The 27,488-nt window shown below is 35.7% G+C and overlaps 1 protein-coding gene across 10 annotated transcripts in view; it reads right to left on the bottom strand.

Annotated features, from left to right (window-relative positions):
* Positions 1-27,488, bottom strand: part of SCAF8 (SR-related CTD associated factor 8) — a 215,572-nt gene that overhangs the window by 142,933 nt on the left and 45,151 nt on the right. For all 10 annotated transcript variants that reach the window (XM_088840850.1, XM_088840851.1, XM_088840842.1 and 7 more), the window contains 11 exons: positions 27,158-27,241; positions 23,222-23,266; positions 19,809-19,970; positions 18,462-18,615; positions 17,437-17,567; positions 14,157-14,333; positions 12,515-12,594; positions 10,770-10,887; positions 3,680-3,811; positions 3,305-3,417; positions 1,682-1,875 (listed from right to left, as the gene is read on the bottom strand). In XM_088840850.1, the coding sequence (XP_088696976.1) occupies positions 1,682-1,875; positions 3,305-3,417; positions 3,680-3,811; positions 10,770-10,887; positions 12,515-12,594; positions 14,157-14,333; positions 17,437-17,567; positions 18,462-18,615; positions 19,809-19,970; positions 23,222-23,266; positions 27,158-27,241 (1,390 nt within the window). The remainder of the gene's footprint in view (positions 1-1,681; positions 1,876-3,304; positions 3,418-3,679; positions 3,812-10,769; positions 10,888-12,514; positions 12,595-14,156; positions 14,334-17,436; positions 17,568-18,461; positions 18,616-19,808; positions 19,971-23,221; positions 23,267-27,157; positions 27,242-27,488) is intronic.

Below are 27,488 nucleotides of genomic sequence, written 5' to 3'. Positions count from 1 at the left end.
CAGTATCTTACCCTTAAGAAAAGAATAATTAGATTTAAAAAAATATAGAAAGGAAAAGGCTGATTTAGAACTCAACTTGTTACCATGAAAGACCCAGGGATACTAAAAGCAGGAAGCCACTTCCCTTTAATAAATAAATGCTACACATGAGACACATCTGGCCTATTTTTGGCTGCACCGTTCATGCCTTCAGAAACATCTCCTTTCCCTGAAAACATTTACTTTAAAAATACTTTTAGCTGATATATTTGTAGTTTTATTCTATTTGGATTTGTGTCAATGTTATTGGAAAAAAAGTTTCCAGCTTTTGGGTTACTGTTTTACTCTAAAGCTAATTCAGCCCCACATTAAAATGTGACCATTGCAAGATACCTACCAAATGTGGATTTCAATCAGGCCTCTCTACTCTGGCTAGTCAGAACGTGAATGTCTTCCAGACCTATGAGAACTTTGGGAATCATTCAGTTAATAGATCCCTGGAGATTGTTCTCTCCCTGCTATTTGTTCTGGGTCTCATGCAATTCACCTGTCCATTCAACCAAAGTCTCAAAGGGCAATGTATTAGTTTTCTTCTGCTACTGTAACAAAACACCACAAAATTAGTACCTCAAAACTCAAAAAGGTAGTCTTCTACACCTCTGGTGGTCTAAAATAGGTCAACAAGTTGCCCTCCTTCTGGAGGCCCTCAGAGCAAATCTGTTTCCTACCTTTCCTGGCTAGCTTCTACAAGTTATCTGCATTCCTCAGCTCATGATCCCAACCCCCATGCTTGAATCAGGGTTAGGAGTACCAATACTATTAATCATTTACTATTGGTTCTCGTAACCAGGCAAGATTCTGGAAAGACAGCCAAGGCTGGTTCAGATTGCTAGAATGTAATAAGAAGATGCTGTCACCTTTAATTACACGCCTGGGTTTCCAGGATGCTTCAGCAATGTAAGCTGCACCAGTGACCCATCTATCTCCATGGCAGAAAGAATTTATTTGGAGATCTTCAGAAATTAGATAACCTGATCAGTGTTCAGCTCTTGGCAAAGAATGACAATTTGCTCCATTTTATGTACTTCACCCATCTGCAACCTGTTCATTCACCCTAAAAGTCATAACCCACTAAGAATCGTTTAGGCAGAATCCCTCACTAAGTATGACTTATTTTCCTATACTTCACGTGCCTGTCAAGTCAATTCTCCTGGAGGTTTCTCCCAAAACAAACCCCCACTACTACTAAATTTGGCCTAATCATACATTATAGATTAACTATAAAGGAGAGAAAGTTTCTACAACAGAACTCTCTCTTTCAGTACTGATCAAGTTTATATTAGCTTTAAATTGGCATGCTTCCCATAATAATTACTCCTATAGAATTGGTGTTCAAAATTGGTTAGGACACTACACATGGAAATCATGGTATCAGTGAAATATTATAGATACAAGCCTATTCTACTTTGTAAATCATTAGTCAAGTCATACTTTTTAACTAGTATCAAAAAAAAAAAAATCAACTCTCATTGACTAGTATTTGAGTAGAAACCTATTTTCTTTCTCCTCTATAATATTACAAAAACCAAACCAGTTTTCAACTTCTCAGTCTGAAAAATCAGGTTGAGAGATTGTGTATTAACAGCAGCTAATTATTTTCTCAATGTTACTGAAACCAAAGCTTATAAAGTACATCACTTACCACTTAATGTTTTAGATCTAATTGGAGGTAATCCCTTCTTCTGTCGTTCTTTCTCCCTTTCTCTAGCTCTCCTTTCGCTTGAGTATGAACGTGATGATTTTCTTTTTCTTTCTCTAGAGCGGGAGCGTGATCGCTTTCTGTGCTTACGCTTTCGAGAACCAGATCGTGACCTAGACCTTCGTTTCCTTGGTGATCTAACCACAACAACAACAAAAAAAACCCTTATTTTACTAATGACAATGTTGAAGCATCAAACATGCACTTAAATCTCTATACTGCTATACTGCTTAGGTCCACATTAGACACAGATGTTTGTCTGCGATGGTTCTTACTGAGTCTGGGTGATACAAGAAGAGGAGGAAGAGAGTCTAGTGAGGCTCTCACTTTCTCTTAATGTGTTAATTTACAACGAGAGTCAAGAACAGGAATGAAAGATGGAAGAAAACAGATTCTTTAGGTGACAAAGATGCTACATTCTTAAAATTAGGAAAGTGTTTTCAACAGTAGACCACTAAGCAATTCTTTTTATAGGTTTTCATCTTCTAAAATCTCATGGTATATGACTTTACAATATAATCTGATACTGAAATATTGTTTCTTTTTTCCTATCAATCATATGCCACTGAACTCTACTCAAAATACTCCTGTGTTGCAAAGACAAAGAATTTGCTAAGACAAAGACATTTTCAGGACTAGCACTGTAATTCCCTGGAGAGAAGTCAGTTTAGAGAAATATGAACTGACAGGTTCTCACTTGCAAGGAAATTCTTGAAAATAAATTGCTGCAACTTCCAAGTAAATACAAGGAAGTTCTTAAAACACACAAGAAATGACTGAAAAAGCCATCAAAGATACTGTCCCTCTTCCAGAATTTACTGTTCAGACTTCCTGGGGCATTCGTGTGCCGAAAACACACCATAAAGATGTTACAGATTAATGACTTTAAGTTTTAAGACCATTTATAGCAAAGACAACATATATTTAAGACAGTTCAAAATCAAGAAAATTTACCAGGTTAAGAATGAAGTACCTTAACTCATATCTGATTGAGCACGTACATTAATCAGCCTTAACATGGCTAAGCCCATAGAGAAAACCATTTCTAGAATGTGTTTTTTGAGAGTCTGATATGCTTACTGTTAATAAAAACAATTTTTATAGTTTGATTTTCATAATCATTTTTGGTATTATGAGATAAAACAGAATGTAAAAAAAAAAATGGAATTTATAATACTATTCCTCTATTGTGAGATTTAACTGTTGTTCAGTGACAATTATGTCCTAAGCTGACTATCATCACAACATTAACTGCAACCATATATAACCCCAAATCTAAGTCTCACGATATCGCTGTGACTCATGTAAATAATTCAAATAAAAAGCCACAGACATGTCCAACTAAAAACAAAACCAATATTTTCTGTTTTTGAAGTTCTGAGTTACTTTCTCATGAGACAATATGGTACCCTCAAACATACTGAGAGTAACATTTTCTTTTCTCTCAAACATATTGAGAGAAACATTTCTTTTACCTTGATGCAAAGAAACAAAGGATTCCAAAAAAAAAGAAAGCCAACATTTAAAAACTTTGCACACAGCTATTTTTAAATAGTACTGCAGAACCTTGAACGAGATCGGGAGTGTGTTCTTGATCTTGAACGAACAGCCACTTTCTTTGCTTCCTGCTCAAAGACCTCCTCTTCCACTGCATCTTGCACTTCATCTATATCCATATCCTTCAAAGTCAAAGGAACACACACAAACAAAATGCCTGGTTGAGATTTAGTTGTTTACTGATTATTTCTGTATTCCAAAATATTCACCATAGTAACATTAATGCCTAATAGTAAAATGGTTACAATGCACAGCTTAACGTGGAGGAAAAAACATTCAGGTTTGTATTATTTTACATAAAATAAAAAGTATTACCATATTTTAAGATTTTTTTCTGAAATCAATTTTAGAACTTTATGACCCAGGAAAACATTTACTTTTTACCTGTTGCTGAATATCTATGGAATCATCCAAATTTGCTTCAGGTTCAAGGAAATGCTGCTGACTGCTCCCTTGTGACGGTGATGCAGAATGTTCTGACCCAAATGTTCCTTCTTGACTATCCTGAGGAGTTGCCTGTTGAGAATGTACACAAACACACAAGCATTGGGAAATAATGAATAATATTATGAATGAAAATTTAGATGCAAACATCACAATCAAATTTTTAAAAAGAAACCCAATACCAAAAGAATCCTGTTACATCTTTAATGATCAATCTAAAACGGCACTTTTGTATAAATACAAGTTTACTTGAAAGCACAGAATACCTCCATTAAGGTGGATACTGTAACACTAGAAGAGACTGGCAAGATTAAGAAAACTCTCCAAACAAAATTTTTCATTGTGGAAAAGATAAACTATCACGAATAAAGGGGCTGTATTATGAGTGATATATAAAGAAAAGTCACCCACTATATATACATAAGCAAACACCAAGCTCAAACCTGAATATCAAAATCACTGATCCAGTACGAATTCAGAAAACAATATCAGGAAGTACTCAGATATGTAAAACATTTCAGAAAGACTAAACAAAAGTTAGGCAATGAAGCCTAACTATAGGAAAAAAACAAATTTAAACCTCCCTCCAAACCTGGGACTATAATTAAAGCAACTTGATACAGGGACTCTGCTTATATGATGCTAGTCAGCGTGAATTTGCTTGCTGCTGCTGCTGCTAAGTCACTTCAGTCGTGTCCGACTCTGCGTGACCCCATAGACGGAAGCCCACCAGGCTCCCCCGTCCCTGGGACTCTCCAGGCAAGAACACTGGAGTGGGTTGCCATTAGCAATTGCATAATACTATGATGTTAACTGAAATGGGAAAACTGATTATTATGAAAAAACTGACTCCCTAATTAAACATCCTAAAACATGATCTCATAGGTGCTAAAGATGAATAAAAAGAGTCCCTGGTAGTACACAAGTTGGGAATTATTGAATATCATAATTAACAGAAAAGAGTAACTCAAACTACTGTCTCCTTCCTACTAACTAACTCCTACTAACTCCTACTATTTCCTTCCTAACTAAGAAGAAAGCTAATCTCGCTGTGAATTTGTCTCTGTGTGTAAAAGGAATACAATACAGTGATTATAGAGAATACTGTATTATAAATTTCAAAGTTGCTAAGAGACTAAATCTTAATTGTTCTCACCACAAAAAAGAAGTAATTATTTGTCATGATAGAGGTGTTAGCTAACAACAGAGGCAATCATATCTCAATATATAATATCAAATCAATAATGTTGTATACCTTAAACTGACACAATGTTATGTCAATTATATCTCAATAAAAAAATATTTTAATTACTCTTATTCTAACGACATTTAAACTAAACGAAAAGCAAGCAGTAGAAAAACTGAGTCCAAAAAGCATAAAAGAACCATTCCAATGTATTAATTTATGAAGGAACAGGCTCCCCAAAGACAAGTAACATTTTCAAGGTTTAGAAATAAATTGAAGCTTAAAAACTTGTTAATTAAATGCCTGCTTTATTCCACACAATTGACCAAAAGCTGGTAAATAAGTATACTTTTGAGAACAAATCAAAATGTGTTTTAAGCACAGTCCCAGCTAATGCCTTCAAAGTGGTACAATAAAAATAAAATTCGTAACAACACAGCAAGATAATATTCCATTTTATCCCGAGCCTTACTGTCTGGCCCTAGGTCAGTACTGCTACGTCCTTCACGTCGCGTATTTCTTAGCTCGCCACCCACCTGGAGCATTCCGTCCACCATCCACCCCACCTGTCTTTCATCTCGGATTTTCTGTGTAACAGTCTGCCTGGTATAACCAGCGGAATCCACTGCAACCAATGTTAGATTCTGAGGTTCTTTTTGAGCAGTTTCACCTATTTGAAAAGGCTGTGGTTCATGACACTTTATTTTTTCTTTGAGATCTTATGAAGAACAAAGAAAAAATTTACTTTTAAAATTCAACTACAGGGCTTCCCAGGTGGCTCAGTGGTAAGAATCTGCCTGCCAATGCAGGAGACACAAGTTAGATCCCTGATTTAGGAAGATCCCACGTGCCACAGAGCAACTAAGCCTGTGCGCCACAACTATTTAGCCCGCGTTCTAGAGCCCGGAAGTTGCAACTTCTGAGCCCATGTGCTGCAACTAGTGAAGCTCGCATGTCCTAGAGCCTGTGCTCCGCAACAAGGGAAGCCACTGCAATGAGAAGCTGCTGCTGCTAAGCCGCTTCAGTCGTGTCCGACTCTGTGCAACCCCATAGACGGAAGCCCACCAGGCTCCCCCGTCCCTGGGGTTCTCCAGGCAAGAACACTGGAGCTGGTTGCCATTTCCTTCTCCAGTGCATGAAATAGAAAAGTGAAAGTGAAGGCGCTCAGTCGTGTCCGACTCTTCCCGACCCCATGGACTGCAGTCTACCAAGCTCCTCCGTCCGTGGGATTTTCCAGGCAAGAGTACTGGAGTGGGGTGCCATTGCCTTCTCCGGCAATGAGAAGCTAGCTCATCCCAACTAGAGAAAAGTCCAAGCAGCAGGGAAGCCCCAGGACAGCCAAAAAATAAAACTGTATTTAAAAATTATGATAAAATTCAACTACAATTTATTTTATGACCTTGCAATTAGCATTAGGTCGACTGGACCCGTAACTGCATCTAAGGTCTAAGCTATGTTATGGGACCTTAGAGGTGTTTTTCTCCTATATATTGAAACATTTTGCTATTTCATCATCCTAAGAATTATTCCACTATTACTCATCAATTATTCCCAACTGTGGAAAAAAACCTAAAATAATAATTTAAAAAGTAGGGGATTGTTGAGAAGGGCGATTCAACTGTGAAATAAACCTTCCTTCGGTTTTACTGTATCACCAAAAGTACTGCATTATATTTCAAGAAGGTATAAATAAAAACTGGATCACAGAAAAAGCAAAAAAAAAAAAAAAAAACAACAAAAACATTTATTTCTGCCTCACTGACTATGCTAAAGCTTTTGACTATGTAGATCACAACAAACTGTGGAAAATTCTAGATGGGAATACTAGACCAACTTATCTGTCTCCTGGGAAACCTATATGCAGGTCAAAAAGCAACAAGTTGGAACCAGACATGGAACACCGAAATTGTTCAAAATTGAAAAAGGAGTACATCAAAGCAGTATATTGTCACCCTGCTTATTTACCTTACATGCAGAGTACATCATGCGAAATGCTGGATGAAGCACAAGCTGGAATAAAAATTTCTGGGAGAAATATCAATAACCTCAGATATGCAGATGATACCACCCTTATGACAGGAAGTGAAGAAGAGCTAAAGAGGTTCTTGATGAGGGTTAAAGAACAGAGTGAAAAGGCTGGATTAAAATTCAACACTTAAAAACTAAGATCATAGTATCTGGTCCCATCGCTATGGCAAATAGATGGGAGAAAAAGTAGAAACAGTGACAGATTTTTATTTTCCAGGGCTCCAAAATCACTGCTGCTGCTAAGTCACCTCAGTCGTGTCCGACTCTGTGTGACCCCATAGACGGCAGCCCGCCAGGCTCCCCCGTCCCTGGGATTCTCCAGGCAAGAACACTGGAGTGGATTGCCATTTCCTTCTCCAATGCATGAAAGTGAAAAGTGAAAGTGAAGTCGCTCAGTCGTGTCCGACTCTGCAACCCCATGAACTGCAGCCTATGAGACTCCTCCGTCCATGGGATTTTCCAGGCAAAGAGTACTGGAGTGGGGTGCCATTGGCTTCTCCCCAAAATCACTGCAGATGGTGACAAATCTAGACAGTGTGTTAAAGAACAGACACATCACTTGGCTGACAAAGGTCCGCCTAGTCAAAGCTATGCTTTTTCCAGTAGTCATGTATGGATGTGCCAGTTGGACCATAAAAAAAGCAGAAAGCCGAAGAATGTATACTTTCAAACTGTGGTGCTGGAGAAGATTCTTGGAAGTCCCTTGGACAGTCAATCCTAAAGGAATTCAACCCTGAATATTCACTGGAAGGATTGATGCTGAAGCTCCAATACTATGGCCACCTGATGCGACTGGAAAAGACCCTGATGCTGGGAAAGACTGACAGCAAGAGGAGAAGCAGGCGACAGAAGATTAGATGGTTAGATAATATCACTGACTCAACTGACATGAATCTGAGCAAACTCCGGGAGACAGTGAAGGACAAGGAAGCCTGGTGTGCTGCACACCATGGGGTCGCAAAGTGTTGGACAAGACTTAACGACCAAATAACAACAATAAAAAACTACTGAAGCAAAGTACGTCACATATTGCTGATATCCCACTGATAGCTCCTTATTATTAATGGGGCTGAATCTTCTCTGATCTTTTTATTTCTAACACTTTGTTTAAAGTTATTTTATTAGTCTTATCACTTTCATTATAAGCATTTCATTCTGAGTTATATGACATCTTTTGGATATCTGATAAAACAATTATCAAAAGCACAACTCCAACTTACTCAAGACAACAGAAATCATTCCTTTTATGACATGATTGTTAGTTCCTCATGATTCAACCATTTTCAGAAAGTTCTCCTGTTTTCCACCAGCTTTCCATCATTAGACAAAAAACCTCAAACCCTTACCCAAGTGTGGTCAGGGCTGCAAGAAACAGAGCAGCACTAGCAATCCTAATCCTCCTCTTTAAGACTCCATGATAGCTTTTAGGTAGCCACACTAAGCTTAGTGGTGAATAGAAACACTTAATTTTTCTGCATATTCCACCCCATCTTAAATAAAAACATATTTAAATAAAAACACTTCATCTTAAACATAACTGGTTTGGTAGAGCCAATCTCACAACTGATTGAATTTAACTGTTCTCTGTCGATACTTACTCTTCAATTTTAAATTTATGATAGGTTTTAAACACTATTCATCTTACACCTAACAAAAGTTGCTTTTTTTCTTCAGCCATTTTTGAACAAGAAAGCTTTTAAGAACATCTACTCCTTTCAAAGAAATCCTATTACTATACCTTCTACAATTGTGGAGATGATTTATAAAGCAATCAACTAAGACCAGAATTCTTTTTTTTCTCTTTCTGTTAAACCTTCATTTTATTGTTTCTGCTAAAACTTCTGAAACAAAGTTAGAACTAAGGAAATTCAAAACTGTCACATTTATAGGTGAGTAAATCTGCTTAGATAAACTTTCATCACTACTACCTCTTGGCTCTGTAACAGCTCTTAAGTTTCCTTTATCACTGACAATGTTTCCTTTCCTTGAGTCACAACTTGTGTTTTTAAATAATATTCAAATGTTTGTTACTCTCCTTTGTCCTCAAGTTCCTAAATTCTCAAGCAGATATATATTTTATTTTCATGACATAAAATAATGCACCCACTTCTATCAGACTTATTTCTTCAAAACAAGGTATGGAATTTCATTCTCATGATTCCAGGTACAAGTTCCAACATACAAATATCAACAAAATCCATTACCATCTGCACTGAAAGGACAACATCAGACCCTAACAGTGTCTAAGGTTTGCTATCAAAACTAATCTTTCCTCTTCCATCCATATTCCCATAGTCCTTCACTCATACCTCTATTACAAAAACCAGTATTCTGCCTTGTAATTATACAGAGATACATACTCTACTAGAGAAGAGCTTACTTGAGGCAAAATGCTTCTTTGTTCTTCTCTGAATTTATCATCACTCTAACAATGCTCATACTTTAAAAACATTTATGGTATTGTATTAAATTCATTAGCGCCAAAAAGATTTGATTAGAAGAAGTATGAGATTCCCAGAAACTCATAATGTAAACAGTTTTACATCCATAACTATTTCTCAAATAGAGCAAAATCAGGCTTTGCAATGAATTTAACCTTGGCTTCACAATAATTTGACATATTTTATCCATTCTAAGGTACAACTTTACATTTCATCATGCCTGAAATTTAGAATATTCTTAAAGCTACATGGAATGTTACATGTAATTTCTGTGTGTGTGTTCATTCGCTCAGTTCTGTTTGACTCTTTGCAATCCCAGGGACTGTAGCTTGCCAGGCTTCTCTGTTCATGGAATTTTCCAGGCAAGCATTAAGCAGCAGTGAATCCTCCTGACTCAGAGACTGAACTTCCAATTCTTATGTCTCCTGAACTGGCAGGCAGACTCTTTACCACTGCGCAATCTGGTAAGCCTACATATACTTTAGAGGTATTTAAAAATTCTTGGGTCTATATAAAATAATGGGGAGTCTTAAGACGGATGGTATCTCATACCAGCAGTGCACTTTAACAGTGGATGCTTCATTTCACTAAGCTTCAATTTCCTACAGTGTAAATGAGACTCATGGAGAAGGCAATGGCAGGCCACTCCAGTACTCTTGCCTAGAAAATCCCATGGACAGAGGAGCCTGGTGGGCTGCAGTCCATGGGGTCGCTACTAGTCAGACACGACTGAGCGACTTCACTTTCACGCATTGGAGAAGGAAATGGCAACCCACTCCAGTGTTCTTGCCTGGAGATGGGGTCGCACAGAGTCAGACACGACTGAAGTGACTTAGCAGCAGCAGCAAATGAGACTCAAAATACCTATATCTCAGCATATAAAAGATGTGGTCAAAGAAACTATACCTTTTTAAAGAAAAGGATCAGATAAAAGATAAAAATGAACTGTAAAAAAACTATCTGATAAGCATTAACTGCAATCATGCCTAATAAACCTCTTGCCAGCTACCAAAAGTCTAATTAAAGATAGCAACCTACTTTGTCATCATCATCATCAACAATAGCAAGATCACCATGATCTTAACAGAGAACTGAGAGGAAAGAAAAGTTTCACACTGTAATATTGAAACACCATGTCTTCTGTCCTCTATAAATTCCTTCCAATATACTGAAAATAATTTCTATAATTTCTCAACAGATATATAAGCTGCCAGAACACATTTCAAGATTACAAAGAAAAAAAAACAGAACAAACAAAAACTGTAAAGGTCCTGAAAAGACTCATCTTCCTAGTAACAACCGGCTGAAGGAAAATCACCAAGTGACAGACTGTAGACAGCAGTAACAATAAAGACCACAAGATGGGGTTATAGACCTTTTGAGGCTGTTGCTGTTCCAGGAGTTGCTGTCTGAGATGTTCAAGATTTTGCTGCTGCAGTTGTTCTGCTATCTGATGAAAGATGGAATTGTTCACAGATTCCGAAACATGAGAACTACAAGGAAAAACAAGTGTAAATATATTTTAAAATCCAATAAAGGTAATATGAAAGTAACAAAATATTCAAAAACACCCCAAAATGCCAACAAATGGAATATACTCTACTGCAGTGTTTACTTTTAATATTAACATGGAAAATAGAGTAACTCGGAACATTAATATGTTGAAATAGAAATATACTCTTCAATAGTTTCAACAGATGGATTACATGTTAGACATATTCTGATGAAAATCTGCTATTATTGTCTATAAATTAGTACTTTTTTACATTAGAGCATTTTAAGAAAATCTTATGAAACACTTATAAACCATGACACAATGGGAAAAATGTTCCATCGATCAGTATATGTGCAATCTACAATCAAAACTGATCATACACTTAAAACTGATCTGCTTTCACATTATTAGGCATGTTAACAGAAAGAATGTTTAGATAACAGAAAATAATAATTTAACTATACTCTGGGAAATTCACACCTGGAAAACACCTGGAATTCTGGGTGCCACAAGGTAAGACATGAACAAGAAACAGGACACCCCAAAAGGGGCAATCAGGATGGTGAGAAGTCTTGAAACAGTTGGGAAAAAGTGTACTTCATCTGGAGCAGATAAACCTAAGGGGAAGAATGATCCCTATCTTCAACTACCGAATGGCTATGGCTCAATCGATTCTGAAGCAAATTTGCTTCCTTGCTTCAGAAAGCAAAATGATCACTGTGTAGAAAGCAAATTGCGCAGGATTCAGTAACAAAAGATCAAACCGTATTAACAACTACTTAACTCTATGTTATAGAAGGCATTAAAACAACGGATAAAAAACCTATCAGGACTATTACAGGAGTTTCTTACATTGCTCAGGACACTGATCTACATGATCTCAAATACTTCGTAGTCTAAAACATTAGTTCTTAATTTTTCAAATAGAATCTCTTTATCATAAGCATATAACTGCATTTATATATATTATATATTTTAATATATTATCACAATATAGAAAACTAATAACTGCTAAAATTAGACATCCAGAGGCTTTCCCCACTCATCATCCCTTTCCTATTCTCCCACCTTCCACCCTCCTCTCCAACATCCTCCTTCCCACTGGTCCTCTCCTGAACCCTCACAGAACCCAAGGCTCTGCACAATTGTTTGGGGTGAGGAAGTAGGGGAATCACTGATTTAAAGAAAAACTCACAATCTGTTTCTTTAACAAACAAAATCCCTACAACCCTGTTCCTTACTTCTAATTAGTCTGATACATTCCCAGAATTTACTATATACTTCCTAGAAGCAGCCACGGACACTAGAAGGAAACTTCTTTCTCCTGCTATTTCAACTGAGCTAAATAACCTAAAGCTTAATATCAACAGCAAATGTTACAAGCAAATTTATCAACACTTATCAATTTTCCAGTAAAGAATTTTGATAATATCCCAACTATCTGCAAAGTTCTTAGAGTCAAAACAATATAGGGAGGCAACAAACAGCAATTCCCCCATCTTCCTATGTGAGAGCCCAAGAACCTGAAACAATGCTTAAAGTATACTGAGTAGCTCAGATGTCAACGCTGATAAAGATAACAGAAAAAATTTATGGTTTATGAAGAAAAACATAACAACTCTTACAGTTGAGAAGCTGGAATTTCCTTTTTGGGTTCTTCACTATGCTCAGAATCTTCCCCAAAATCAAACCTATCCATCAACTTCTAAGTTGGGGGGAAAAAAAGAGGGAGAGAAAGAGAAAAATTTCAAAGTACTGTACACAAATACAAGTTACAAATGCTATTCTGAAGATCAATGACATTCCATTAATTTATCTCTATCATTTAAAATGTAACAATTTCTTTCATATAATTTTATTGTTTATTGTTATACTATAAAAAACATTTTGAGTGGACCTTTACTTCTCTTCAAAGAATTCTGACAGACGTCTTATGAAGCAGAACAATCATGACACATAGGATAATTACCAATACTTTACAGAAGAGAAGATTAGGATTTAATAATTGAGTGGCTTGTCAAGAGTACAACAGTTTTATAAAAAAAACATCGAGAACTGTAATCAACAGACCTATTACTAGTACAGTTCTCTCAGAATGCTCCACTGTCTTTTAAATGATCAATTTAAAGGCTTTTGGAAAGCTGTGAGCTAAACGAGCCTAAGTAATATAATCTAATAAATCAATATTTATATTTCTATAAAAATAACAGCAGAAATAAAAAGAATACAGATATCATTTCCAAGGGATAATATTCCTACAATCAGCAAGAATATTGAGGATATCACACAAGTTAAACATCCAAGATTTTCAACTTTGAAAACACTATTCTTTATAGTTATATCTCAATTTATCATATTATAGTATAGTAACAACTTGTAAAGAAGCTATCCTTTGAACTTTCACATACTTTCCAATTTTAATTTTAGCAGGTTAAAATTACAGGCTAGACACTATAATTAATTTATTTGTAACATCCATAAAAATTAGCTCAAAAATAACCATTTGTCTCAATAGTGAATATACAATTTTACTGACCAGTTTTCTTTAGTCGAAAGAAAATAAGTCTATCAAGTGGATTTATAAAATTACTTAAATTTCTTTCAGAAATTTGAATCTTCTGTAAAATGTATTTCTTAATAAACAGTAATATTTACTTAATAATTGTTAAGTTATTAAGTAATATTTACTTAATAACAGTACATGCACGTGTGCTAAGGCGCTTAAGTCATGTCTGACTCCTCGCAACCCTATGGACTGTAGCTCGCCAGGCTCCTCTATCCAGGGGACTCTCCAGGCAAGAATACTCAAGTGGTTGCCATGCCCTCCTCCAGGGGATCTTCCCAATTTAGGGAATGAACCTGCATCTCTTATGTCACCTGCATTGGCAGTCAGGTTCTTTACCACTAGCGCCATCTGGGAAGCCCCTTATACAGTGCTGTGTTTAGTCACTCCGTTGTGTCTGACCAACTCTTTACAACCTCGTGGCTCCTCTGCCCATGGGGATTCTCCAGGTAAGAATACTGGAGAGGGTTGCCATTTCCTTCTCCAAGGGATCTTCCCAACCCCCAGGGATTGAACCCAGGGCTCCCACATTGCAGGTGGGTTCTTTACAGTCTAAGCCACCAGGAAAACCCTTATAGAGTACAATGAATGCTAAACCATAAAACAGTTCTATGGTAAAGTGTAATTTATATAATTGCAATCTATATGATAGTACAGAAAATTCAGTTCTTCATATAGAACAGATCTGTTATCCTAATTTCTACCTTGTTAAAAGACACGCCCTGTTCTAAGGGATTAAGGGTGTTGGCTGCTGCGGCTGCTGCTGTAAGCTGTGCTGTAAGAGCCTGCAGCTGGACAACAAGACCAGCATCCAGGGCTTGCAGGATGGAGGGCTGAGGCTTCTGCTGCTGTATCTGTAAAGTCTGTATTAACTGCTGAAGCTGCAGGGGGGTGCGGGGAGAGAAAAGAAAATTGTTACAAACAGGTGTTGGGTTTTACCCATAAGAATGCTCATCTAAACTTTTAGTCAATAAAATTTATCATTCTACAGTCTAGAGACCAAGAAAAAATATATACTGACTCAAAACAATTCATTTTTAAAATAAGATTTGTGTGTGTGTGCCATATGTAACAGTTCTAAATAGGTTTGTCTTTACTTCTGCAAAGTCAAGAAACTTTAAACAAAATAAAATGACCATACCATGACAAACAACAAAATAAAAACTCATCACAAGCAGACTGATTTTTTTCACTAAGCTTTTCATTCCCTTCTTCAACGAACTCAACCTCTGAAAGGACAAGCACTTACAACAACTGCTTTTGCTACCACTCAAATTTACCATCTGACAACACATTCCTGAAAGGAGTTAAGAAAATAAGGACTCTTTCCCTTGGAGCAGTCTGAAACTAAGGAAATTAAAGACGAACAGTGTCAACAAAGAGTTGAAAGCAACCCCTGTCCCCCCTCTATTCACCTTCTCTCTTATAAAATAGAAATAATAATAAAATCCTAAAGATATTTAAGTAAACCCTACATATATATCCCAGAAGTAGTTACTTTTCTATTTAAGATGTAAACCAAAGTTAAATCTGAAAATTATCAGTTTGGAATAGAAAAATAAAAATAGCAAAGCTACTGCTAAACAAGACATTTGTATTCTTTAAGTAAAGTTCAATTTACAGTGAGAGAAGATAAAAATATGCACGATGACAGTAAGTGAAACAATCCCATGCCTATCACAAAAAGGAACACTGGAAAACAAACCAGTCTTCACCTATCAACAAACATTTACTACAAACTACTAATGTGATAGGAAACAAAGTACAAAAACACATGATAGCTGAGCTACTGCACTAAAGAAGCTCCAAAGCAGACAGGATGGATAACTAAAAGAAGGGAGTATTATAGGGAGGAACGAAGAAAGGAAGGAAACGTCCTCCGCACCTTTTATACTGCTTCTGGCCCTGCGTCACCACACCCCCCCACGCCCCAAGAGCAGTGCCGTCCTCTCGGTTGCCCAGGTTCAAAGTCTGCAGCGCCCTACTTCTTCCTCTCCTCTGACTTCGTATCTTAGGTGACCGTGTCTTCTTGATGCTCGGTACTATTCTTCTGGAATACCCACTCTCCTGCCAAAAGTACTTTTTAATAGATACCTTTTAAAATTAGATTTGCTTTATGGATTCTTTCCAAAATATCGTAATCACAGGAAGTTAGTAAATTCTACAATTTAATCTAATATTCAGTTTGGTTTCACAACTGTCCCCAAAAATACAGAAACGGGATCCAATCTAAGGCTAAAGAAATGAACTGGTTCCATTTTTTTAAAGATTGTCTTTTTAAAGAGTCCACAACTGTACTATTCCTCACACATGTACTACTGCCTTTCTATTATCATTGTTACCAACAAATCTACTCCTTATCTCTAGATTTCACCAACAAATATACTCCTTATCTCTAGATTTCTCTTTTTTCCCATCCATTCAAGTACTCTTCAGATCATGTGACTTCAACATGGACCTCTCTGGCAACGCCTTACGGCTTTGTACATGAATCCTTCTCAGCCCAGGCCTCACATTTAGGTTTACCACTGCAATGTCATGCCTAGTAACTTACATACGTAGACTATCTTATCTTCTAGAAAACTCAATTCTAAGATATATTCTCTATACCCCAACACTGTTATGCCTCTATACATCAGTCATTCGTTTCACAAAATATACTGAATACCTGCTATAACCAAGACACTGAAAATACAGCAGTGAGCAAAACAGAAAAACTCCTTGCCCTTGTACAGTATACATTCCAGTGCAAAGAGACAGTGAATGAAACAAATAAGGAAGTTACATGAGATATTAGGTGCTAAGGAAGAAAAGAAGGCAGGTGACAAAGGCAGCAGAGCAGAAGAAAGGCAGCATTTGCGGTTTTCAATAGCTGTCTGAAGGCCTTACTGAGCTAGCATTTAAACAAAGACAGGAGGCTGAAATGTGTGAACATGTGGGAAGGACAGCTCGCGGAGTTTTACTGTATAGATCACAATTAATCTGGTTTTAAAGGATAAGCTTAAAAAAAACACAGATGCTAAGGAAAAACAATCTCATATCTGTCATAACAGGTTCTTCAAATGTCACTTTGTCAAAGATGCTTTCTCTTGGCTACCCTAACTCTGACCCGTTCCTCCAAACCTAGTCACTCTAAAGATCTGCCCTGTTTTAATTCATATGTGCTAAGTCACTTCAGTAGTGTCCGACTCTGTGCAACCCTATGGACCGAAGCCTGCCAGGCTCCTCTGTCCATGTGATTCTCCAAGCAAGAACACTGGAGTGGGTTGCAGTTCCTATTCCCGGGGATCTTCCCAACCCGGGGATCAAACCCACGTCTCTTACATCTCCTGCATTGCAGGCAGGCAGGTTCCTTACTGCTAGCACCACCTGGAAGTCCCTTTAGGTCATATATCTCTATCGAAATAATGTTTTATATCTCTTTACTGTCTGTTTCCCCTAAAACAGATTGATATCTTCTCCAAGGCAGAAAGCTTCCCAGTCTCATTACTGGATTAACAATGAAAGTGAAAGTGAAGTCATTCAGTCGTGTCCGACTCTTTGCGACCCCCCATAGACTATAGCCTGCCAGGCTCCTCTGTCCATGGGATTTTCCAGGCAATAGTACTGGAGTGGATTGCCATTTCCTTCTCCAGCAGATCTTCCCAACCCAGGGTTCAAACCTGGGTCTCCCACACTGTAGACAGACGCTTTACCGTCTGAGCCACCAGGGAAGTCCTTAACAATAGCACCTAATAATGCTTGGCAAAACTATGTGCTAAATCAATTGTTTTGGTGTAGAATGAATTATTTATAAAATAATTTTTGATGATAAAAATGCACATGACGCATTATTAAATTTAAAAAGCAAGTTACAAAGTATTGTATGTAGTGTGGTCATTTTAAAAAAATTTTTAAAAACACTCTAGGTGGTACATAATGAACAATGCATTGAGAAAACAATGAGTTCTAAATCATGTTGACATAACAAAAAAAGCTGCTCACCTGTTGGCCTTGAGGACTTTGTAAGATCTGAGCTACTGCTGCAAGTGTATCTGTATTTGTTATCTGAGACACCCACGGATCAGGTAAACCTTGGACCACATTGGCTGGAGTAACAGGTGTCACAGGAGTTCCTTTTAGAAAGACAGCAAACCCATCCCCAATAAATAACGTCAGTAAATAAATAATACGTGGAAAATTAGATTTGTCCTGTCACTTTTATAAAATGTGTACAAATTTATATAATTTTACTGTCTTCATCTTTTAAAACCATTATAGAATTAGGTTCATTAAACAACAACAAAAAAATGGCAACAACAAAAATAACCAAAAAGAGCTTTTCATACTTATTCTCAATTAACTAAGCTACTATTTTAAAGGAGCCTACAATACTCGGAAATCATCAAATACCTTACTAAAGAAGAAAATTCAATGACATAAGGAAATATTCAACCTCTGATGAAAAATGTATTATAAAAGTGTACATAAAATTATTATTGTTCCAAAATGTATATGTACATACCCCAAAATAAACATATATCAAAATGATAACAAATGTAATTCTTAGACTATGGTTAAAAAAAAAAAATTCAAATGTCATTTAAATACCTCAAAAAATCTCCATAATTTTGAGATTATTACTCGTTCTTGGATCCATTAAATATTTTCAGGGTTCTCTTCATATATTAAGTACACTTAGCTCACTATGAATATCAAGTTGATATATATGCAAGTTTAAAAGATTACAGTCTAAATCAGGAAAAATTTAACTGACATACCAACTTCCCAAGCTGATTATGTATGTCTCTAAGAACTTTAAAAGCTTATTTAGCTTTTTAATTTTTTTGAAAAGAATGAAACACAAATATAATTTCTGATTTTATTTTTCCTTCAAATTAAGACTTCCTTTCATTTACCTAAAGCAAAACAAATTCTCTTGCACTGTCAAATTATTATTTCATATGTGAATAATCATATATGAAATGCATGAGTAGAACACTCAGAAAATCTCTCTCAAAGCAACATACCTGGAGTATTGCTCATAGCAGCAGTAGTACTGGCCAGAACAGGTGTGACAACTGGAGGAGGAATCCCTGCTGCCATATCCAGAAGAGGCTGAATAATCTCACTCTTAAATACATTATTCTTCTGCCATAAGTTTAATACTCTCACTATTTTACTCTAGAGGAAAAGAGAAAAATGATTAGAACAGTCATATCATAGAGGCTCCTCATGCCACAGACAGGAAGGATGGATTAAAATACTTCTTGGACACTTAATGGAGTTCAGGCCTGAGATTACAGTATCAGTATAATCTTTCCTACTATGATTACCAAAAAATCCCTATATACTAAACTTCCATTATAAATAACAAATATTAATATGAAGTCTACAAATTCAAGACTGACTTATTCATTGTAACTGACACAAATCCAAGTTCAAACTAGTGAAATTCCTAAATCAAAGTGTCTACGTTACTTAAAAAATGTTTATATAAAATCTCAAATGAGTTATTTTAGGTGGCGTTCTCAGGTATTTAAGACTCAATTATGATGGATCACATTAAAACTGGAAGCATTCTTTCTGCCTGCAAAGAATTATCAATGTACCAAGGTTAATTAGAAGAAAAAAAATCTGACTCAGGAGGCATATCCAAGAACAGTTTACAACTAATGACACGATAATAATTTTCTCCATATCTATCCACTATAACAAGACTTTTTTCTGATTCAAGACTGTATAACAGTTATTAAAAATAAAAACTACCTAATCTTATTGTACTTGAGAGGAGGTAAAAGATTTGTGGTAAGCTTTTAAGTCTGGTTGCTCTTCTTTAAGTCTTCACCTGTTCTTACTTTTCCTACAAAATCAACACTGCAATCAAGTCTGTCAGAATAAGGACACTAAATTTCCAAGTCAGCATCCAAGAAATGTAACTTTCTACTATCCTGTTTTCCAGCACTAAGAAAATGCTTCCATAACAGGAATTTTGATATGCAGTTATTGTCTACTAATTACTTGGTAAATTCATTTTCCACAGACAACTAAGTAGGTAAATATCAGCTCATGTCAAATGACCAAAATTATGAATTGGCTGTGCATGTAAATAAATAAGATTTTAGGATAATTACAAATGTTTATTAGAGCCAGTTTCTTTAACACCAATGGCTTTAATAAATTAAGAAGAAGCAAAATCAACTATATCTTTCATTCTGTTTAAGAAAAGTCTAATAAAAAAATGGACAGTGCAATAACTATTCAAATTTAGGATAACAAATAAATGATAATATAAAGTGACAAATTATGATAATGTAAAGTCTTATTAAGACCAAAAAGGTAATTACTACACCGACTTAAAAAAAAGGGCAGCATACCTTGTCATCTCCAGGGCAACGGTATAAATTCTGGAAAGTACTAATGATGTTATTACTAAATCTGGGTGCAAACACATCCTTTTCTTGACCAAACTGATGTCGAGATTGTCGTACAATAGAGTCAATAACATAAAGTCCAGGTACCTTATATTCTGGTTTACACTGATGAAAAAAGAAGAGTGGGAAAGGAAGCAAATGAGAAGGTCAAAATTCTCAACAGACAAATGTCACCATAAGTCTATAAAAACACAAACACACTGCTCACGCTGAGGTGATGAACATTCAAAGGTTGACCATTCCCACACCATCTGTCTCTGGAATGGCATCTGAAAGAATCTCCTTTGGCTACTCTACATATTCAGTTCAATTGCCAATCACCTAAGTTCCAAAATAGCCCCATGTAACTGTCTTGAACAATAAAAAACAAAAGGTGTGGTTAAAATTTAAAAAAAAAAAAAAAAAGTTTAATGATTTTTGAATTCAAGAAAGAAAAGCTCTGGTAAAAAAGTACTGCCAACAAGCTTTAGACTTCATCTGAAAAACACAGAGCAAAAGGATCTCTATACTAATGAAGGAAGCAATCAAATGGCAAATTACAACATTCTAAACACAATGAGCCTGAAGTTTTAAAACTTTTCACAAATGCAAACCTATATGAAAGATAAGACACTACCATTATGATTCTAAAAATCTGTCCTATGAAAACATGTTTCAGCTACTTCACTGATCAGTATTTCTTATCCTTCTTATAATCTGAAGAATATGAAAGTCTCCTGGGACCTTCCTAAGCACAATGAAGAATCCTTCACAATCAAGTTCACTGCTTGAAGACTAGATGATCCATCAGTTGTTCCTTCAAATCCCTTCTTCTTAAGGTCATTATTGAGAAAATGAAGAGACTGATAGCAGCAATTTATAAGTATCTACTGCAAGGTTCTGGCTGTTTAGTACTTGAAATATTTAATGAAAGGGCAGTAATGTTCATGTGTGGACATTAAAGTTTTAGGTTTAACCAACCAAAGGTTCAAAACTGTCTGCTCTGTTGAAAGTTATCGTTATAGAAGTCTGAAACAGTTTTCACTGATGTTCCCCCCAAATCTAGCATATTTGTTCCTCAGTTCATATATCTGACTTATTTTCCTTTGACTGCCATACATGCAAATAATTATCTACCTAGCCAGGCAAATAATACATCCACTAAAAAAATTGTTTAAATTTAATGAAAAGCCAAGACATTTCTTTGTTAAAAGTCATCTACTCCTCAATGCTGGAAAAATAGCCAAAATAATCTCATATTTAATGTATTATTTTATAGAAATGATTATCTTGAGAGTAAGGCTAAATAAAATTGCTAAGTTGCTGGTAAGAGTTTTTAAATACTGAGTGGTAAGTAATAAAAGTAATTAGTGTCGTGAGTTAAAAAAAAACAAATACACCTTTATCTCACAGTACGTAAGAATCATGAGTGCACAACACAATAAATGGGCCTTTCTCCCTACTGTGGAGACTCCAAAGCTTCCAAGATGTTAGGGGTTTTAGTATGAAGCTATAAAGATGAATACTTCTTTCACAACAACCTTAGAAACACCATAGTACGATGTTACAGTATGGAATTTCCTTCACTTGATAAGACTAGGTATTTTTATGTGCTGCCACATAAAAATGGCAAAAAAAAAAAAAAGCTATGTATGATTTAAATGTTGTAGAAAAGCTTTAAAACAACAGTATTTGGTAAACTTGGTTATGTTACCAACTAGAAACTTGGAGAGAAGAATTAAGACTAAAAAAATCTGAAATGTTTTTCAACTATTTCTTCAAGTTCTATCAGTAGCAAAAACAAGAATTCCTAAGCCTCCAATATCATGAGGGATTTTTTTTATACTTTGAATTAATTGTGGCTGCACTCACAAAGCACTAAATGATGCTGACAGCAGCATGTACGAAAAGAGGGCTGTCTCAGGACACAGTTATACCTGATACCAAACGAATTCTGAAAAGGAATACTGCACGCTTCCAACAGAAGGAGAGGAAAAGGAACCTTTCCAAGACAGCCAGAGCATTTAGGGCTTAACAAGGTCTAATCTCAGGGAAGCCTGGTGTGCTGCAGTCATAGGGTCACGAAGAGTTGGATACCATGAGAGAATGAACAACTCTCAGAAGAAACTTTTAACCAGAGCCTCATCTGCTTTGGTTTTACCAGAGTCTAAATGACCCACCCTCAGGGAATCAGAACCTGCATTTCAACAAGATCCCTAGGTAATTTGTGCAAGTTTCTTATGCACAAAAAAAAGTTCAAGACACACTGGTTTAAACATTTGAACCTTTTTAAAGTTTTATAACAAGGAAATTTTCTAACCACCACCATTTCTATCTTATAGTTAGATTTACCTTAAACATACAGCATACCTGTTATTTTACCCTATACCTTAAGCTTCAATTCACTAGTTGTTCATCTCAAAATGTTTTACCAATACTTTGTTTTGAGAAAACAAGATGTTAAGAGGGGAAAAAAGCTAGCTTTTTTAACTATAGTTTAGAGACGCAGTAATACTACTCTGATCCACGCACCCTCCTCCAGTAAACTATTTTCACTCAAGAAAAACACTGCAATTTATGTCCTTTGATTTACCTCTGATTCTCAAACTGGTTCTGCTTACATCTGGGCAAGTGAACAAAGGGCAGAATACAAAACCTCAATTCAATGACAGATTTCCTACAGTATCATTTTACAAATCGTAAGTCTTATGGTACTCCTGCCCAAAAAAAGGCAGCACAGATTAGGCACTGATCAAAAAGGGGCAAAGAAATATAACCTAGTCACCTTGGGCTCTGGTTATAAAAAAAATGACTAAATGTATGCAAAAACAGCTGTTTTCAACTTCGTCTCCCTCTGCTTACCCTGGAAAATGGAACTTCAGGTCTAATAATAAGATGCAGAGATGCATACTGCCTTAATGGATGAGACAAAATGAATAAGCAGAAGAAAAGTGGCTAGCATTTTTACTACATTTTACTACATCTTATCTACAAGGAAGACTGCTCTCTAGGCATTAAGCTTAAAATGAATAAGGAGAATTTCTCTAAAGGCTATATAAAAAGCAATGAATCTAAAATTTCATTTAAAAAATCATATTGAAATATTTTCTTCACAGAACAGATGCTCACTATAGCAATGCAAATTAACAAACACATCTACCTGAAAGCTTTCGTTTTTAGAATTATTTGAAAGGCAGTTTCAGTTTATTTCTTAATTAGAAATTAAAACAAATGGAATCACTTTGATCAAAAGTGATTCTGATCAAAAGTCATCGAAACAATTTAAAGTTGGGTATTTGACTGAAAAGAGAATAGCACAGGGTGTTATGTCTATAGTTACAGAACATTTAGCATATACAGGGAAACTATATACTTACTTTCTGAATGAATTTCTCAACACTCTGTACCACATGTTTATAGAACTAAAAGAAAAAAAGAATTCTGGTTTTAAATGTTTGATTAGAACTTTCCTGCTAAACATATGGTTAACAAAGCTTCAAAGGTCTATCAACAAAGCAATGAATTTTAATCATGAATTCTGAGATGAACATAACATAAACAAACAAACATGAGCACTAGCTATAGTCAGTAAAGGCTCCTGAAGTAGGTGTATGGTCAATACACCCAAAGTGTGTTACATGCAAAATACTGGTGGTAGGCCACTGGTAGATGCACATCCTTCCTTCCTGGAAGGAAAAGTAAAGCTCTCCTACAGTAACATTTTATTGGCTAAATTAGGTCAGTACTGCTGCTGCTGCTGGGTCGCATCAGTTGTGTCCAACTGTGCGACCCCATAGACGGCAGCCCACCAGGCTCCGCCTCCCTGGGATCCTTCAGGCACGAATACTGGAGTGGGTTGCCATAGAAAAATCAATAACTGAAAATAAAGAACATTAATAAATGCATGCAAGGGAGTTGTTTTCAACTTCATTATCTTCTGCTTCTCCTAGAAAATGAAACTAGCAAGTATATATAACAAAATATAGAGATGTACAATGTTTGAATGGATCAGCCAAAATGCATTCAGCAGAAGAGAAGGGAGCACATGGATTAAAAATCAGAAATAAGCTTTTATCAATTATGAGAAAACCCTTTACATTTAATTTTTATAAAACAACAATATGAATAAACTTGAAAATGAATAAAATGAAAATTACAGGTTAAACAAACACTATCTGGAATTTGCACCTAATAGCTCAATGGCAATTGCATAATCAACATATTTCTGTTTAAAAAACTAGCCTCAATTGTACTTCGTTTTATATTTGTAATCCCATAATTTATGCTTTTAAGGAACACTTAGACTGAGATACAAGAACATTCAACTGCAGCATGAAATCCAACATTTATAAACAATAAAGGAAACCCTCATTGATCATATTCACCAAATCAAAATCTACAATAGTTTGCTTACTGCAAAGTAACAGTCTACTCAACAGTTTAAGTTATTTAAGCCAAAAAAAAAAAAAACAACCAAAACAACTACTTAAAAGTTAATAGGCACTTTTTAAATACCTAATATTTTAAATCAATATATAAAATACCATTTACACACTGAGTGGTTTTTATTAAATAATAGTTCTTCTGGAAAACATCTTGCCAGAGCTTTTTACTTCTAGTTACTTTATGTACGATTTGTAATTCTGAGTAAAACAGCTTACTAAACGTCAATTCAAAGATTTTCAATTCACATAGGTCTTTTTCCATAACAGGTTATCAGAGGTTTTGTTGATGGTGTGCAACGGTAACAAACACCCATCAAAAAAAAAAAAAAAAAAACACCCATCAAAATAATCATCTCTTAACACTGAAAAAAAGCCAATGACTTATCTTAGTATAAAACACAGTATCATTTAACTGAAAAAGCAGTTCAAATATCAATTTATATATGTATCAAATGCAGTTTAAAGTAACACAGTACTGCAAAACAGTTGGTCTAAACTCTTCAAAAATGTCAATGAAAAAACAAAAACGAAGCAAAAGTTTGGGTAAAAGGACAAATACATGACAGGATCTTGACTGGATCCCGAAAATGTACAAGTGCAGGGATTAGCTACTAAGGTTAGTATTGAGACAACTGATAAATGAAAGTGTAGATTATATTAGATAATAATGTTGCATCAATAAAATTTCATGCATGGGATGTGTTTTGTTGATCTATGAAATCTCTTTGCTTTAGGACATTAAAATTCTAGTATTTAAGGGATTATGTGCTATTCTAAATGAATTCTGAAATGAGTTCTCAAATGACTCAGTCAAAAAAACCTGACAAAGTGTGTCTGTGTGTCCACGCAGAGAACTAACCAAATATACTGGCCAAGATGCCAATACTTGGCAATTCTAAGTGGTTATGTATTGCTCATTGTATTTTGCAACATGCTTTTATTTTTTCAAAATTAAAACTAAGTACCAGTAAATCAAAATAGTACAGTAAACCATGTTTAGACTGTAAACCATCTTTTCTCTGAGAGAAAAATTAAAATCTAGCTATTTTTATTCTGACTGTTGCAAATTAATTTTCTTAGATCCTTCCAACATCTGAAAAATGTAAACAATGTTAAAGGTCTTCAATTAAAAAGTATTCTGTCCAACAAAAGGTTTATTAAAATGCATCAACCATTTCACAGAACAAAAATGATAATATGTATGTTGCACACTCTCAGGATCACGATCATAAAAATCAGACCACAATGAAGGAGAACAAAAAGAAAGCACAAGAAACTATTCCTCTATATTGAACTTATTAGAGTCGCTGAAAAATCACTTCCCTGAAGAAAATTCTCTAGGTTAAACGTGTTTACTGCTCACTCTCCTTCTCTTTCATATTCTACATGTAAATACAGAGATTTGAACTCTAACACTGTTTAGACATTGATTACAAGTATGAAAACTAAGGTTTGGACGTTAGAACGCTGCAAAATCAATGATCTAAATTTTCTCCTAATAGAGACTCTCTGTGAAGAATCATCTGTAAAATCTAACAGATAATGCTATTATTCAAAGACAACTTATCCAGGGAATTCCCTGGCAGTTCAGTGGGTAGGACTTGGCACTTTCACTGCTGGGAGCCCAGGGCTTGATCCCTGGCTGAGGAACTAAAATTCCAAAAGCCCCTCAGTGAGACCAAAAACACAAACAAAAACAAAACAAAACAAAAAAGATAACTTATAAATAATGGTGCCTCTGGTTATGGCCGATGTTCTTACTCAGAGTAGAAAAACATATCACTGAAAATCTACAGCAGGTCTACTTAATTAAAAATAACCACTCACTCATACTCAATTTTAACAACCGGACTAGAATACAGTCTTAGCTTTGGGGACAAGGACATTTTGGAGAGGTGTCTGGCTGAGCTTCAGAAGATCCCTAAAGCCAAGAAATTCTATTCAAAATTTTGTACATATGTGCATTTCTCTAGAAACAGTCCAACCTTCTGAAACACAATTTTGTACATGTGTGTATTTCTCTGGATAGCGCAATCTTCTGAGATTTTCAGAAGTATCCATAAGTCACAGAGAAGGCAATGGCACCCCACTCCAGTACTCTTGCCTGGAAAATCCCATGGACGGAGGAGCCTGGTAGGCTGCGGTACACGAGGTCACTAAGAGTCAGACACGACTGAGCAACTTCACTTTCACTTTTCACTTTCATGCATTGGAGAAGGAAATGGCAACCCACTCCAGTGTTTTTGCCTGGAGAATCCCAGGGACGGAGAAGCCTGGTGGGCTGCCGTCTATGGGGTCACACAGAGTCGAACACGACTGAAGTGACAAAGCAGCAGCAGTATTGATATGTCAACACAGGTTCAAAACTACTGTGTCAGAGCAACAGCTAAATACCTGTGGCCTCTTCCCAGAGTTTAAATGTCCTATGTACAATGTAATCCAATTATTTTCCATAAAGATCCATTTTCAAATCCATAGTATAATCAGTAAGATAAAAAAACCAACATACTAATTTTTATTTAGAAAACTTTTCTTAACTAGTATTTCAAGATTCTATAAAGTCAGTGTGACAAATAACAGTATTAAATACATTCTCCACAATGTGCCTGTATCCAAAATCTTACCTATGAAAAGGGAAAATGACTGCTTCAAAGTTTATGAAAGAATATATATAAAAATATTAAGTGTTTATCTCTAGTTGGGAGGTTTGCAGGTGACAGATTTTCATTTTTGTGTTTTTCCAACCTTGGAACATGTACTAACTTTGAAAAGATGAAGAAAATATATAATCTGTAAAAATTATCCCTCCTCCAAAATATTAGTGGAGTATTTCCTTTTGAAAACAGAAGAGTAAAAAGTGTTACTCACCTTTATAGCTTTGATGGCTGCCTTAGTAATTTGGGTCATTTTCGCTTTAGAAATGGGTGGCTTGTAGTCATTCAGGGAATACAACTGATGAAAACAAGAACAAATTTTAAACACAGTAAAACTAATGGTCTCTATGCAATTACAGGAAGTTACTAAACATTTCTATTTTTACATCCTCAGTGAAATTAAAGTGCTGCTTTTCATTTAACAGTCAAGTTCAGCATCATTAGCCATCAAGCAAAGACAAATTAAAACCACTATGAGATTATCACTTTACAGTCACTTGCTTATAATCAGAGACAGACAAGTGTCAGCAAGAATGTAGAGAAAA

Source organism: Moschus berezovskii, chromosome 10 (assembly GCF_049115385.1).
Source record: "Moschus berezovskii isolate FMDL1 chromosome 10, NW_MosBer_1.0, whole genome shotgun sequence".
In the NCBI taxonomy this organism is placed as follows: domain Eukaryota; kingdom Metazoa; phylum Chordata; class Mammalia; order Artiodactyla; family Moschidae; genus Moschus; species Moschus berezovskii.
This window is presented reverse-complemented; position numbering and strand designations above follow the sequence as displayed.